The 15,563-nt window shown below is 46.3% G+C and overlaps 1 protein-coding gene across 3 annotated transcripts in view; it reads right to left on the bottom strand.

Moving 5' to 3' along the window:
• The window catches only part of LOC116354436 (low-density lipoprotein receptor-related protein 1-like), a 224,550-nt gene that overhangs the window by 17,098 nt on the left and 191,889 nt on the right, over nucleotides 1-15,563 (bottom strand). For all 3 annotated transcript variants that reach the window (XM_031794590.1, XM_031794591.1, XM_031794592.1), the window contains exons 62-73: nucleotides 13,824-14,012; nucleotides 13,538-13,686; nucleotides 12,084-12,177; nucleotides 11,669-11,785; nucleotides 10,819-10,938; nucleotides 10,465-10,587; nucleotides 9,445-9,570; nucleotides 9,022-9,138; nucleotides 3,746-3,852; nucleotides 1,220-1,352; nucleotides 649-771; nucleotides 269-391 (exon numbers count right to left, since the gene is read on the bottom strand). In XM_031794590.1, coding sequence (XP_031650450.1) covers nucleotides 269-391; nucleotides 649-771; nucleotides 1,220-1,352; nucleotides 3,746-3,852; nucleotides 9,022-9,138; nucleotides 9,445-9,570; nucleotides 10,465-10,587; nucleotides 10,819-10,938; nucleotides 11,669-11,785; nucleotides 12,084-12,177; nucleotides 13,538-13,686; nucleotides 13,824-14,012 — 1,521 coding nt within the window. The remainder of the gene's footprint in view (nucleotides 1-268; nucleotides 392-648; nucleotides 772-1,219; nucleotides 1,353-3,745; nucleotides 3,853-9,021; nucleotides 9,139-9,444; nucleotides 9,571-10,464; nucleotides 10,588-10,818; nucleotides 10,939-11,668; nucleotides 11,786-12,083; nucleotides 12,178-13,537; nucleotides 13,687-13,823; nucleotides 14,013-15,563) is intronic.

Below are 15,563 nucleotides of genomic sequence, written 5' to 3'. Positions count from 1 at the left end.
GAAAAACAGCTCATCAAGTGGACAGCCTTGTGTTGGTGTGGACAGCCTTGTGTTGGTGTGGACAGCCTTGTGTTGGTGTGGACAGCCTTGTGTTGGTGTGGACAGCCTTGTGTTGGTGTGGACAGCCTTGTGTTGGTGTGGACAGCCTTGTGTTGGTGTGGACAGCCTTGTGTTGGTGTGGACAGCCTTGTGTTGGTGTGGACAGCCTTGTGTTGGTGTGGACAGCCTTGTGTTGGTGTGTTAAAGGCCAGCAGCACAGGAAACTCACGGCAGTTGAGCTCATCAGAGTTGTCCCCGCAGTTGTCAACTCCGTCACACTGTTTGGACACTTTCAGACACACACGGTCGTTCTGGCAGCGGAAACTCCTGGTGGGGGGGCACTGGAACCTCCCTAAGGGGAGGAGAAAGAGGGGTTAGGAGTCAAGGAGTTAGGACTCAGAACAGGCTTTAGGATGCATACCCTTTTCTGACCATCGTGACAATCTTGACCTGAACTGTGGTGGCTCTGATATTTTATTTCACATTGTCCTTCCCATCATGATGGATGAGTAACTAGGCCAGCACAGTACAAGTCAGTTCAGCTCGGTACTGTGAAAAGGGTACTAGTAGACAGGATATGATGTCACAGGATCTGATGTCACTACTCACTGCACTCGTCGGGGTTCTCGTCCGAGTTGTCTCCACAGTCGTCCTCTCCGTCACATTTCCAGGCCAGGGGCTTACACAGCGTGTTGTTACACTGGAAGTCGTCCAGGGGGCAGTGTCTCTCAACTGAGACAGGGAGAGGGGAAGAAGAACAGTAGGTTGCCCATTATTGACCCTGTTCCTGTAGATCACAGGCAGGATCTACAGGCTGCACATCTCCAGAATCCCTCTCAATTAATAAACATAGAGGACTCCCGAGTGGCACAGCGGTCTAAGGCACTGCATCTCAGTGCTAGAGGCGTCACTACAGACCCTGGTTCGATTCCAGGCTGTATCACAACCGGCCGTGATTGGGAGTCCCATAAGGTGGCGCCCAGTGTTGTCCAGGTTAGGGGAGGGTTTGGCCAGGGTAGGCCATCATTGTAAATAAGAATTTGTTCTTAACTAATTTTCCTAGTTAAATAAAGGATAAATAAAAAGGATGTTTAATCTCAGTATAACCACTCCCTTTTAGCACTGTGGCCAACTCAAAGGCCAGCATGAGCAAGGCACATGGGGACACAAACACACTCACCAGCTATGTGACACTTCTCCTCATCGCTGCCGTCCAAACAGTCAGCATCTGCATCACAGCGCCAGCGGTTGGGGATACAGTGGCCGTTCTTACACTGGAACTGATCACTGTCACACTTCAGGTCACAGCCGTCCTGAAGAGCAAGCACACACGCACACGCACACACACGCACACACACACACGCACACACACGCACACGGACACGCACACACACGCACACACACACACTTTTAACCACTCAAGTAAAAGGCACATCTCTAAACTATAAGGTCAACCGATAACATAGAGAGGTTGTTAGTAGGGGAGAGTGGGTTAAGTTGAGCCGCCCTATAATTTATAATTTGACCAAATATTCACTGAAGAGGTCATCATTTCATGGAGTCTGTGAAGGAAGAAACCACATGGGGAAAAAGGTAAATAAGTTAGGTTAAAAAAATGGGATATTGTGTCATTTATTGTGTTTGAGGTTTCATGATGCTTGTACACTAACCGAAGTAGATCATTGAACGATTTTTCTATACATGAGTTGTGGTCTCTATAAGCTTCATTATAGACATATAGCTGGGTGGTTCGAGCCCTGAATGCTGATTGACTGAAAGCCATGGTATATCAGACCGTATACCACGGGTATGACAAAAAATGACTTTTTACTGTTCTAATTACATTGGTAACCAGTGTATAATAGCAATAAGGCACCTTGGGGGTTTGTGATATACGGCCAGTATACCACAGCTAAGGGCTGTATCCAGGCACTCCGCGTTGCGCATAAGAACCGCCCTTAGCCGTTGTATATAAGCCATATAACACCTAAACCTAGCAGGAAAGTGCATCCTTGTAGCTGTGTGGGCTAGTATAGTCAAAATGTTTGCCTTGGGGTAAGTTGAGCCAATGGCCATGGGGTAAGTTGAGCCAATGACCATGGGGTAAGTTGAGCCAATGGCCATGGGGTAAGTTGAGCCAATGGCAAATGGGGTAAGTTGAGCCAATGGCCATGGGGTAAGTTGAGCCAATGGCCATGGGGTAAGTTGAGCCAATGGCCATGGGGTAAGTTGTGCCAATGGCCATGGGGTAAGTTGAGCCAATGGCCATGGGGTAAGTTGAGCCAATGGCCATGGGGTAAGTTGAGCCAATGGCCATGGGGTAAGTTGAGCCAATGGCCATGGGGTAAGTTGAGCCAATGGCCATGGGGTAAGTTGAGCCAATGGCCATGGGGTAAGTTGAGCCAATGGCCATGGGGTAAGTTGAGCCAATGGCCATGGGGTAAGTTGAGCCAATGGCCATGGGGTAAGTTGAGCCAATGGCCATGGGGTAAGTTGAGCCCATGGCCATGGGGTAAGTTGAGCCAATGGCCATGGGGTAAGTTGAGCCAATGGCCATGGGGTAAGTTGAGCCAATGGCCATGGGGTAAGTTGAGCCAATGGCCATGGGGTAAGTTGAGCCAATGGCCATGGGGTAAGTTGAGCCAATGATTGGCAAATTGAAGTGTTCTCTTCCCAGGCATAATACAAGGCATTTTCTCTATGTTACAAATGTTTTTAAAAAGTTACAAGTGTTTGTTAGGTGTTAAACCTTGAACGATTTAAAGACAAAAGAGCCATTGTGATTGTGTTGAATTGTGTTTGGGAAATAAAGAAATAAAGAAGCCGGGGATAATATTTCATTCAGCACTGACATTTGTAGACGGCTTAACTTACCCTGTCCTGTGGCTTAACTTACCCTGTCCTGTGGCTTAACTTACCCTGTCCTGTGGCTTAACCAACCCTGTCCTGTGGCTTAACCAACCCTGTCCTGTGGCTTAACTTACCCTGTCCTGTGGCTTAACTTACCCTGTCCTGTGGCTTAACTTACCCTGTCCTGTGGCTTAACTTACCCTGTCCTGTGGCTTAACTTACCCTGTCCTGTGGCTTAACTTACCCTGTCCTGTGGCTTAACTTACCCTGTCCTGTGGCTTAACTTACCCTGTCCTGTTGCTTAACTTACCCTGTCCTGTGGCTTAACTTACCCTGTCCTGTTGCTTAACCTACCCTGTCCTGAGGCTTAACTTACCCTGTCCTGCGGCTTAAGTTACCCTGTCCTGCGGCTTAACTTACCCTGTCCTGTGGCTTAACTTACCCTGTCCTGCGGCTTAACTTACCCTGTCCTGTGGCTTAACTTACCCTGTCCTGCGGCTTAATTTACCCTGTCCTGTGGCTTAACTTACCCTGTCCTGTGGCTTAACTTACCCTGTCCTGCGGCTAAACTTACCCCATACACGGGAATAAGTTGTGCCAAGAGAACATTTTTTGGGGACAAGCTATGTTTTCAAAACTGTAATATTTACATTAATTCAGATTATTTCCAGGTATACACACCATCCTGAAATATATGTAGACATCTTTGTTTGAATATTTGCCTTGACGGAGTGATGCTGAATGTTAAGAATTGCTCAACTTACCCCACTCTCCCCTACAGTATGAGTCAGTAGCGTTATCTATTACACATGTGTCTAACTCAGATATGTTGCTATGGTTGAGTCAGGTGTGTTACCTCATCAGATCCGTCAGCACAGTCATGGTCTCCATCACACTTCCACCTCCCGGCGATACAGCGTCCGTTGGTACAGGCAAACTCACTCTCTGAGCACTGCCGTGGGACTGTAAAGATACAGCAACGCAGGTCTCATATAACAAACATTATACTGCATAGCTTAGCTGGAAATGGCTTCCAAATACGTGTTGTTTTTAGTAAAAGTCCAAATTCACAGGGGAGAGAGTTCTGTACAGAACACCTCATAACAGACCACAACACAACACCACAACACACCACCTCATAAGACACCACAACACACAATGATACCTCATAACACCTCACAACACACCACAAGACAGCACATCACAACACACCACACCACCTCATAAGACACCACAACACACCACCTCATAAGACACCACAACACCTCATAAGACACCACAACACAACACACCACCTCATGAGACACCACAACACCTCATAAGACACCACAACACACCACACCACCTCATAATACACCACAACACACCACCTCATAAGACACCACAACACCTCATAAGACACCACAACACAACACACCACCTCATAAGACACCACAACACCTCATAAGACACCACACCACACCACCTCATAAGACACCACAACACACCACCTCATAAGACACCACAACACCTCATAAACCACAACACCTCATAAGACACCACAACACACAATGACACCTCATAACACCTCACAACACACCACCTCACAAAACACCACAAGACAGCACATCACATCACAACACACCACACCACCTCATAAGACACCACAACACAAAAACACACCTCACAACAAATCACAACACACCACCTCACAACAGACAACACACTACACCACAACACATAACAACACCTCACAACACACCACGCCACCTCAGCTCACAACAACACATCACACCACATCACCTCACCTCAGCTCACAACACATCACAAAAACACACCTCACAACAAATCACAACACACCACCTCACAACAGACAACACACCACACCACAACACATAACAACACCTCACAACACACCACAACACCTCAGCTCACAACAACACATCACACCACATCACCTCAGCTCACAACACACCACATCACAAAAACACACCTCACAACAAATCACAACACACCACCTCCCAACAACATCATATTACTCCAGTGCTAGCCTCTCTACACTGGCTTCCTGTTAACTTCACTAGGGTAGGGGGCAGCATTCTGAATTTTGGATGAAAAGCGTGCCCAAATTAAACTGCCTGCTACTCAAGCCCATAAGCTAGGATATGCATATAATTAGTATGTTTGGATAGAAAACACTCTAAAGTTTCCAAAACGGTTAAAATAATGTCTATGAGTATAACAGAACTGATATGGCAGGTGAAAACCAGAGGAAAATCCAACCAGGAAGTCCTATTATTTTGAAAGGCTGTTTTTCCATTGAAAGCCTATCCACCATACAAAGACTTAGGACCCAGTTCATGATCTCTATGGCTTCCTCAACATGTGACCAGTCTTTAGGCATTGTTTACCTTTTCCATTGACAAAACTTTTGTCAGGTTGAAATATTATTTATTATTTATGACAAAAACAACCTGAGGATTGATTTTAAACATTGTTTGACGTTTGATGTTTCTACTATCTTTTATTGTACTTTGACTTTTCGTCTTGGTGTTGAGAGCTCGCATTGTGCCTTTGGATTTCTGAACTAAACGCACCAACAAAACTGAGGTATTTGGACATAAAGATGAACTTTATCGAACATTTGTTGTCTAACATGGTGACCTGGGAGTGCCACCAAATGAAGATCAAAGGTAAGTGATTAATTTGAATGCTATTTCTGACTTTTGTGACACTCTCCTTGATTGGAAAATGGCTGTATGGGTTTCTGTGTCTAGGCGCTGACCTAATACATATTAAGCAAAGTGTGCTTTCGTCGTAAAGCCTTTTTGAAATCTGACACAGCGGTTGCATTAAGGAGAAGTTTATCTGCATTCGTATGTTTAACACTTGTATCTTTTATCAATGTTTATGATGAGTATTTCTGTAATTTGATGTGGCTCTCTGCACTTTCACCGGATGTTTGTTTGAGACAATGCATTTCTGAACATAACACACCAATTTCAAATGAGGTTTTTGGACCTAAAGATTAACTTTATCGAACAAAACACACATTTATTGCGTAACATGAAGTCCTGTGAGTGCCATCTGATGAAGATCATCAAAGGTTAGTGATGAATTGAATTGCTATTTCTGACTTTTCTGAGCCCTCTCCTTGGCTCGAAAATGGCTGTATGGTATACTGTGACTAGGTACTGACCTAAAATAATCGCTTGGTGTGCTTTCGCTGTAAAGCCTATTTGAAATAGGACACTGTGGCTGGATTTAAAAGAAGTTTATCTTGAAAATGGTGTAAAATACTTGTATGTTTGAGGAATTTTAATTATGGGATTTCTGTTGTTTTGAATTTGGCACCCTGTAATTTCACTGGCTGTTGTTGAGGTACCAGAGAGGTTAAGGCTGGGCTGATTTCAAGGTTTTACTGCTAACCTACAAAACATTACATGGGCTCGCTCCTATCTATCTTTTTGATTTGGTCCTGCCGTACATACTTATTGTCCCTAGAATTTCTAAGCAAACAGCTGGAGGCAGGGCTTTGTCCTATAGAGCTCCATTTTTATGGAATGGTCTGCCTACCCATGTGAGAGACGCAGACTCGGTCTCAACCTTTAAGTCTTTATTGAAGACTCATCTCTTCAGTAGGTCCTATGGTTGAGTGTAGTCTGGCCCAGTAGTGTGAAGGTGAACGGAAAGGCACTGGAGCAACGAACTGCCCTTGCTGTCTCTGCCTGGCCGGTTACCCTCTCTCCACTGGGATTCTCTGCCTCTAACCCTATTACAGGGGCTGAGTCACTGGCTTACTGGTGCTCTTCCATGCCGTCCCTAGAAGGGGTGCGTGACTTGAGTGGGTTGAGTTACTGACGTGATCTTCCTGTCCGGGTTGGTGCCCTCCCTTGGGTTGTGCCGTTGCGGAGATCTTTGTGGGCTATACTCGGCATTGTCTCAGGATGGTAAGTTGGTAGTTGAAGATATCCCTCTAGTGGTGTGGGGGCTGTGCTTTGGCAAGGTGGGTGGGGTTATACCCTGCCTGTTTGGCCCTGTCCGGGGGTATCGTCAGATTGGGCCATGGTGTATTCCGACCCCTCCTGTCTCAGCCTCCAGTATTTATGCTGCAGTAGTTTATGTGTCGGGGGACTAGGGTCAGTCTGTTATATCTGGAGTATTTCTCCTGTCTTATCATGTGTCCTGTGTGAATCTCTCTCTCTCTCTCTCTCTCTCTCTCTCTCTGTCTCTCTCTCTCGATGACTCATTGCTGTCCCCAGTCCACCTGGCCGGCAATGGAACCCTGACCTGTTCACCGCACATGCTACCTGTCCCAGACCTGCTGTTTTCAACTCTCTAGAGACAGCAGGAGCAGTAGAGATACTCTGAATGATTGGCTATGAAAAGCCAACTGACATTTACTCCTGAGGTGCTCACCTGTTGCACCCTCGACAACCACTGTGATTATTATTATTTGACCCTGCTGGTCATCTATGAACATTTGAGCATCTTGGCCATGTTCTGTTATAATCTCCACCCCAATAAGGGTTTGGTATCTTGTTACTCTTTTCCTGTTAAACCATAACATATAAGGATAGGCGAGAAGGAGGAGTGTCTTATGTGGGATATATATATATATATATATATATATATGGATGGGAGAAGTGTTGGGTTGTATGAATACAGCTGTACAGAACCTTTGGGAAGAATTAAACTTGGTTAAAGCTTCTCTAGTGTCTGAGTTATTTACTCTGAAAAATAAGAACCTAACACTGGGTTCCTGCCTTTCTAAGGAGTTTTTCCTAGCCACCGTGCTTCTACATCTGCATTGCTTCCTGTTTGGGGTTTTAGGCTGGGTTTCTGTACAGCACTTTGTGACATCAGCTGATGTAAGAAGGGCTTTATAAATACATTTGATTTGAACACAACAACCCACAACACCTCATAACACAAAACCTCATAACACCTCAACAACCCACAATACCTCACAATACCTCATAACACAACACCTCATAACACCTCAACAACCCACAACACAACAAACCACAACAAAAATGACAACAACACCTCACAACAACACACAACACCACACAATACCTCACAACCCACAACAACACATCACAACAACACACAACACCACACAATACCTCACAACACAACAAACCACAACACCTCACAACACACCACAAGCAGGGACACATAGAGGGAGGCCAAACAATGATGTGAGAGCTCCAGAGATTCAATAGAAGATGTCCTAGGTGCCTGATAAACAACATTGCATCTTTACTGAAACTGGTAACATAGCTGTGTGCTTTCACTCTGCTTGTTTTTATTTCATTTTGTTGTACTTTTTACCCCTTTTTATCCCCAATTTTGCGATACCCAATTGGTAGTTAGTCTTGTCCCATCGCTGCAACTCCAGGAGAGGCGAAGGTCAAGAGCCATGCGTCCTCCGAAACACGTCCCCGCCAAGCCACACTGCTCACTTAACCCAGAAGTCAGCCTCACCAATGTGTCGGAGGCAACACCGTACACCTGGCGACACATTTCAGCGTGCATGCGCCCGGCCACCACAAGGAGTCGCTAGAGCGTGATGAGACAAGGACATCCCAGCAGGCCAAACTCTCCCCTAACCCAGACGACGCTAGGTCAATTGTGCTCCCGATCACTGCGACACAGTGCCTTAGACTGCAGCACAACTGGGAAGGTCCCAGAAGTTAGCGTCTTAGCGTCAAAGTCATTAACTTTGTTGAGTACAGTGGCCTCAGGTGGTCATGTAGGAAATTACAATACTTGATTGTAGAAAAAAGCCCTACTTTTGACCTGTCACTGTCTGAGGAGATATCAGAGGGGCTGGGTTGAAATGGACAGCATCAGACATATAAATGACTGCAATGGGAGGGGAGGAGCAGAGTGACATTAGGGGTTGGTGAAATTGGGATGGTTGAAAGTGGAGACCTACCTCTGGCTCATGCCAACAGGTCAGTGAGAGGGAAATGAAAGGTAAACATTAGATGAGGTGAGACACATCACAGATGAGTTAAGGACAAACTAAATGACAATGTCTTAGTGTGTGTTACAAAACATCTACAGACACTGGGAAGCAAAACAAACACACAAGAATCAAACAATTGATATGGATCGTGTAACAGGAATGACAGAGAGACATACCACACTTGTCCTCGTCCGAGTTGTCCCCACAGTCGTTGTCATAGTCACACTGCCAGCGACCCGGGACACAGCGGTTGTTCTTACACCTGAACTGGTATGGCTCACATGTCCTCTCATCTACACAGAGACAAGGGTCAGACCCTCAGCTCCATAACACCACAGTACATACAAACCATACAGGAGGTTAACATCATAGCATGAACCTTCATAGAGGAGATAAATACCCCTCTACAATACACATATGATCTTGTTGGCAATCTCAAGGGTTGTTATAGGGAATTCAGAGAGGGAGAGAGTGAATTTTGTATTAAAGTGTAATGGATGCTGTACCGGTCCTCTAGATTCTACGGTGAGGATCCAGAGAAATGCTTTGTAGCCCTTGTTGGAGCTTTCCGTTTCCTGTGTGACAGACAGAACACTCACCACACTCTTCTTTGGGTTCGTCAGATGAGTCTCCACAGTCATCCTCCCCGTCACACTTCCACCGGGCCGGGATGCAGCGACCAGAGTCCTTACAGCGAAACTCATCCACACCACACGTCATCTGGGCTGGAGGGGGAGGAGAGGAGGGGTGGGAGAGGGGGGGAGAGGAGGGGGGAGGAGAGGAGGGGTGGGAGAGGGGGGGGGGGGAGGAGGGGGGAGGAGAGGAGGGGGGAGGAGAGGAGGGGTGGGAGAGGGGAGGAGGGGGAGAGAAGGGGGGAGGAGAGGGGACTGACTGAGGCTTATCACAGGCCAGATGACAGACTGAGTATAAAGTGGAAGGAGGATCTGATGAGGTCTGAAAGATCTAGTGCATCTGCAATTCATTATGTATGTTTTGTTTATTCCATGTGTAACTCTGTGTTGTTGTATGTGTCGAATTACTACGCTTTATCTTGGCCAGGTCGCAGTTGCTAATGAGAACTTGTTCTCAACTAGCCTACCTGGTTAAATAAAGGTGAATGGCCACCTGGCCATGCTGCTGCTCCAGTTTCAACTTCCACCTGACTGTACTGCTGCTCCAGTTTCAACTGTTCTGCCTTATTATTATTCGACCATGCTGGTCATTTATGAACATTTGAACATCTTGGCCATGTTCTGTTATAATCTCCACCCGGCACAGCCAGAAGAGGACTGGCCACCCCACATAGCCTGGTTCCTCTCTAGGTTTCTTCCTAGGTATTGGCCTTTCTAGGGAGTTTTTCCTAGCCACCGTGCTTCTACACCTGCATTGCTTGCTGTTTGGGGTTTTAGGCTGGGTTTCTGTACAGCACTTTGAGATATCAGCTGATGTACGAAGGGCTATATAAATACATTTGATTTGATTTGATTTGAAATAAATAAAAATAAAGTTTGTTATGTTAGCAGAAACAGGTATTCTACTGCAACATGGATATTGAACTTGATATTCATGTCTGTCATTATTCTAGAATAGTCCTCTGAAACAAAAGAGCGGTGTCTTACTGCAGTTTGCTGGTTCGTCCGATCCGTCCACACAGTCATTGTCACGGTCACACACCCAGACACGAGGGACACAGCGCTTGGTGATGGCACACTGGAACTGGGTGGGCGCACAGGTGACCTCGGCTAGAGGGAGCGAGAACAGACAGACGACTGTTACTGACTGGAGAGAGCAACCCATAACAACAGTATATTTCTTATTTAACATTCATCTATCCAGGTTAGTCTCACTGAAATACAATCTATTTTACATAGAGACCATGTGCAACACAGCAGTATCACCATACTAAATGTATAACATGCAATAAAGCATGCAGATGAGGAGATAGGAAGGAAAAAGAGGAGGTGTTGACTCACGGCAGTCCGTCTCGTCCTCGCCTTCTCCACAGTTGTCCTGTCCATTACAGCGGAAGATTCCCGGGATACAGCGGCTGGGGTGGGAGCACTTGAACTGACTGGGCAGACACACGTGAATATCTGGAGAACAATCACACATAGACAGACACAAGACGTGTCAGAAAGACGACAGAGGATGACAGACACAAGACGTGTCAGAAAGACGACAGAGGATGACAGACACAAGACGTGTCAGAAAGACGACAGAGGATGACAGACACAAGACGTGTCAGAGAGACGACAGAGGATGACAGACACAAGACGTGTCAGAGAGACGACAGAGGATGACAGACACAATACGTGTCAGCGAGACGACAGATGATGAGACACAAGACGTGTCAGAGTGACGACAGAGGATGACAGACACAAGACGTGTCAGAAAGACGACAGAGGATGACAGACAAGATGTGTCAGAGAGACGACAGAGGATGACAGACACAAGACGTGTCAGAGTGACGACAGAGGATGACAGACACAAGACTTGTCAGAGAGACGACAGAGGATGACAGACAAGATGTGTCAGAGAGACGACAGAGGATGACAGACACAAGACGTGTCAAAGTGACGACAGAGGATGACAGACAAGACGTGTCAGAGAGACGACAGAGGACTGGTAGGAATAGATGTTAGGGGGTGAAGATATGAAGGACAAAGAACGAGGCAGAGAGAGAACGATGCATAGACAGAAGGGGGAAGAGAGAGGGAAAGAGAGAGTATGTGGGTGAGAAAGAAATATATAGAGAGTGAGAGAGAAAGAGAGAGACAGACAGACAGACAGAGAGACAGACAGAGAACATAAAAGAGTATGTACCACAGTTGGCCTCGTCCGAATGATCCTGGCAGTCGTTGTCCCCATCACAGATGTAAGCTGGGTTGGTACAGATGCCTGTCCCACACTGGAACTGGCCTGGCCGGCATTTGAACTTAGCTACAGGGAACAACGGAGTCAGAGGTTATTTCAAAGTCTGAAACAGGCCCATAGCAGTTTCACCAACCATCTTCCTCTCCTACCCTGTCATCTCAGCCACCACAACCTCAGATCCCGCAGAAACATACATGAGACTTTGCATCCACATACTCCTCATTTACTCATCATCATTTACGTAGCACTGGCTTTGCCAAGATCGTGGGTTCAATTCCCACAGGGACCACATACACACACTACAAATGTATGCAGTCACTGTACTATACTGTAGTCACTTTGGATGAAAAAGTGGCACACTCACGGCATTCTGCTGGCTCGTCCGAGTGATCCCCACAGTCGTCCTCCGTGTCACACTTCCACCAGAAGGGGATGCACTTGTCATTCTTACACACAAACTGGACAATGAGAGGAGAAGAGAGGAGAGAGGAGGAAAGAGGAGATGAAGACAATGTTCACAGTCGCTGCTGTTTTTGTCTGTTCCTAAGGCTAGAACTGAGATTGGGAATCTTTTTCACATAATGCCCCTTCATACACGTATGATCTTGATGAGAAGGGAGGAGGAGAGAGGAGGAGAGAGGAGGGAGGAGGAGAGAGGAGGAGAGGAGGGAGGAGGAGAGGATGAGGAGGAGGAGAGGAGGGAGGAGGAGCAAGGAGGGAGGGAGGAGAAGAGAGGAGGAGAGATGAAAAATAGGAGGAGAGGAGAGAGGAGAAAGTAGGAGAGGAGAGAGGAGGAGAAAGGACGAGAGGAGAGAGTAGGCGAGAGGAGGAGAGAGGAGGAGAGAGTAGGTGAGGAGGAGAGAGTGGGCGAGGAGGAGAGAGGAGGTAGGAGGAGAGAGGAGGGAGGAGAGAAGGAGAAAGGAGGGTAGGGAAGAGGAGGAGAGAAGTAGAGGAGGATAGGGTAGAAAGGAGGAGAGAGGGAGGAGGAGAGTGGAGGAGAGAGGAGAGAGAAGGAGAGAGAAGGAGAGAGGAAGAGAGAGGAAGAGAGGAGGAGAAAGGTGGGAGGAGGAAAGGAGGAGAAAGGAGGAGAGAAGAAAAGAGGAGAGGAGAGAGTATGAGAGAGGAGGAAAGAGGAGAGAGGAGGAGAGAGGAGGAAAGAGGAGAGAGGAGGAGAGAGGAGGGGAGAGGAGATGAGGACAACGTTCACAGTCGCTGCTGTTTTTTCTGTTCCTAAGGCTAGAACTGAGATTGGGAAACAATGTTTTTCACATAATGTCACTTTACACACCTATGATCTTGATGAGAAGGGAGGAGGAGAGAGGAGGAGATAGGAGAGGACGAGATGAGAAGGGGGAGGAGAGAAGAGGGAGAAGGAGGAGAGGAGGAGAGAAGAGGAGAGAAGAGGAGAGAAGAGGAGAGGAGAGAGGAGGAGAGGGGACGGAGGAGAGAGGGAAAGAAAAGGAGGGTATTAGAGAGGAGGAGAGAGGAGGGAGGGAGGGAGAGAGTAGAGAGGACAGAGAAGGAGAGAGGAGGGAGGAGGAGAGAGAAGGAGAGGAAAGGAGAGGAGAATAAAGGAGGAGAGGAGAACATAGAAGAAGAGGAGAGAGGAAGAGAGAAGGAGAGAGAAGGTGAGAGGAGCAGAGAGGAGGAGAGAGAGAAAGAGAGTGAACACAAGCTGATGACACACTGTACAGTAGGTACTGTGGAGATAATTATGTTTAATTAACCAATCACAAAGCAGCCCCCATTCCGCAAAAGGCTCTGCTGCCCCCTAGCTGTCTGGCCCCCCTATGGCCATATCATCACACAGTCCCTCACCTGGCTGGCAGTGCAGTTGGACATGCAGGTGCGTCCATCGTTGGCCAGGTAGAAGTTGGTGGGACAGGCACACTTGTAGCCCCCTCCGGGGCTCAGTAGACACAGGTTACTACAGCCACCGTTGTCTGTCTGGCACGGGTGGTTAAACACTGGAACCATAGCAGGGAGAGGGAGACTGTTTCAACTGGAACAACCACATTGGTTGTGTGTGCTTGAGTATGGTTGTGTGTGGTTGTGTGTGAGTATGTGTAAGTGTGTATGTGTGTTATACATGCATATCTCGTACCCTCAGGCTGGCGGTAAGGGTGGTAGATGTGGATGTCCATGGGCCTGTGGAGGGTAGTGATCAGGGTGGTCTTGTTGATACCCAGGGTCTTGTGACACCTGTTGATGGACTTGGTCTCCCAGTCAGTCCAGTAGATGTACTCCTCAAACAGAGTCATGGCGAAGATGTGGGGGACGTCCTGGGTAAGCACTGTGGACACAAACACACAGCCATACAATACTGAAGCAATTAGTATCACATTACACTGGGTTTTACCTGGCCACCATGTGACTTGACCAGGAAAACCTGCGTCCAAGACTTTTTCCTAGTCAGGTCATAACTCTGGGGGCCATAATTACATCACAATGTTGTCTGTCAAATAACCCATGGACACACAATGCCCAACGACCAACACAAAGCAAATGGATATGGAGCATTAGACATTCATGACAGCACCTCACAACTTTATATCTGGGTTATGTAGCATCATTACTATATATGGGTTATGTAGCATCACTACCTTATCTCTGGGTTATGTAGGATCACTACCTTATCTCTGGGTTATGTAGCATCATTGCTATCTCTGGGTTATGAAGCATCATTACTATATCTGGGTTATGTAGCATCATTACTATCTCTGGGTTATGTAGCATCATTTCCTTATCTCTGGGCTATGTAGCATCATTACTATCTCTGGGTTATGTAGCATCATTACTATATCTGGGTTATGTAGCACCATTACTATATCTGGGTTATGTAGCACCATTACTGGGTTATGTAGCATCACTACCTTATCTCTGGGTTATGTAGCATCATTACTATCTCTGGGTTATGTAGCATCATTACTATCTCTGGGTTATGTAGCACCACTACTTTATATCTTTGTTATGTAGCATCACTACTATCTCTGGGTTATGTAGCATCATTACTATATCTGGGTCATGTAGCATCACTACTATCTCTGGGTTATGTAGCATCATTACTATATCTGGGTCATGTAGCATCACTACTATCTCTGGGTTATGTAGGACCACTACTTTATATCTGGGTTATGTAGCCTCATTACTATCTCTGGGTTATGTAGCACCATTACTAGCTCTGGGTTATGTAACACCATTACTATCTCTGGGTTATGTAGCACCATTACTATCTCTGGGTTATGTAGCACCATTACTATATCTGGGTTATGTAACACCCTTACTATCTCTGGGTTATGTAGCACCATTACCATCTCTGGGTTATGTAACACCATTACTATCTCTGGGTTATGTAGCACCATTACTATCTATGGGTTATGTAGCATCATTACTATCTCTGGGTTATGTAGCACTATTACTATATCTGGGTTATGTAGCATCACTACTATCTCTGGGTTATGTAGCACCACTACCTTATCTCGGGTTATGTAGCATCATTACTATCTCTGGGCTATGTAGCACCACTACCTTATCTCTGGGTTATGTAGCACCACTACTTTATATCTGGGTTATGTATCACCATTACTATCTCTGGGTTATGTATCACCATTACTATCTCTGGGTTATGATTCACCACTACCTTATCTCTGGGTTATGTAGCATCACTACTATCTCTGGGTTATGTAGCACCATTACTATCTCTGGGTTATGTAGCACCATTACTATCTCTGGGTTATGTAGCATCATTGCTATCTGTGGGTTATGTAGCATGTTCTTAAATAAATCTACTTTGAAAGAAAAGTATACACCTCACACACATGGTTATGGGTTTAAAGAAAGAAGA

Source organism: Oncorhynchus kisutch, linkage group LG17, assembly GCF_002021735.2.
Source record: "Oncorhynchus kisutch isolate 150728-3 linkage group LG17, Okis_V2, whole genome shotgun sequence".
Taxonomy (NCBI): domain Eukaryota; kingdom Metazoa; phylum Chordata; class Actinopteri; order Salmoniformes; family Salmonidae; genus Oncorhynchus; species Oncorhynchus kisutch.
This window is presented reverse-complemented; position numbering and strand designations above follow the sequence as displayed.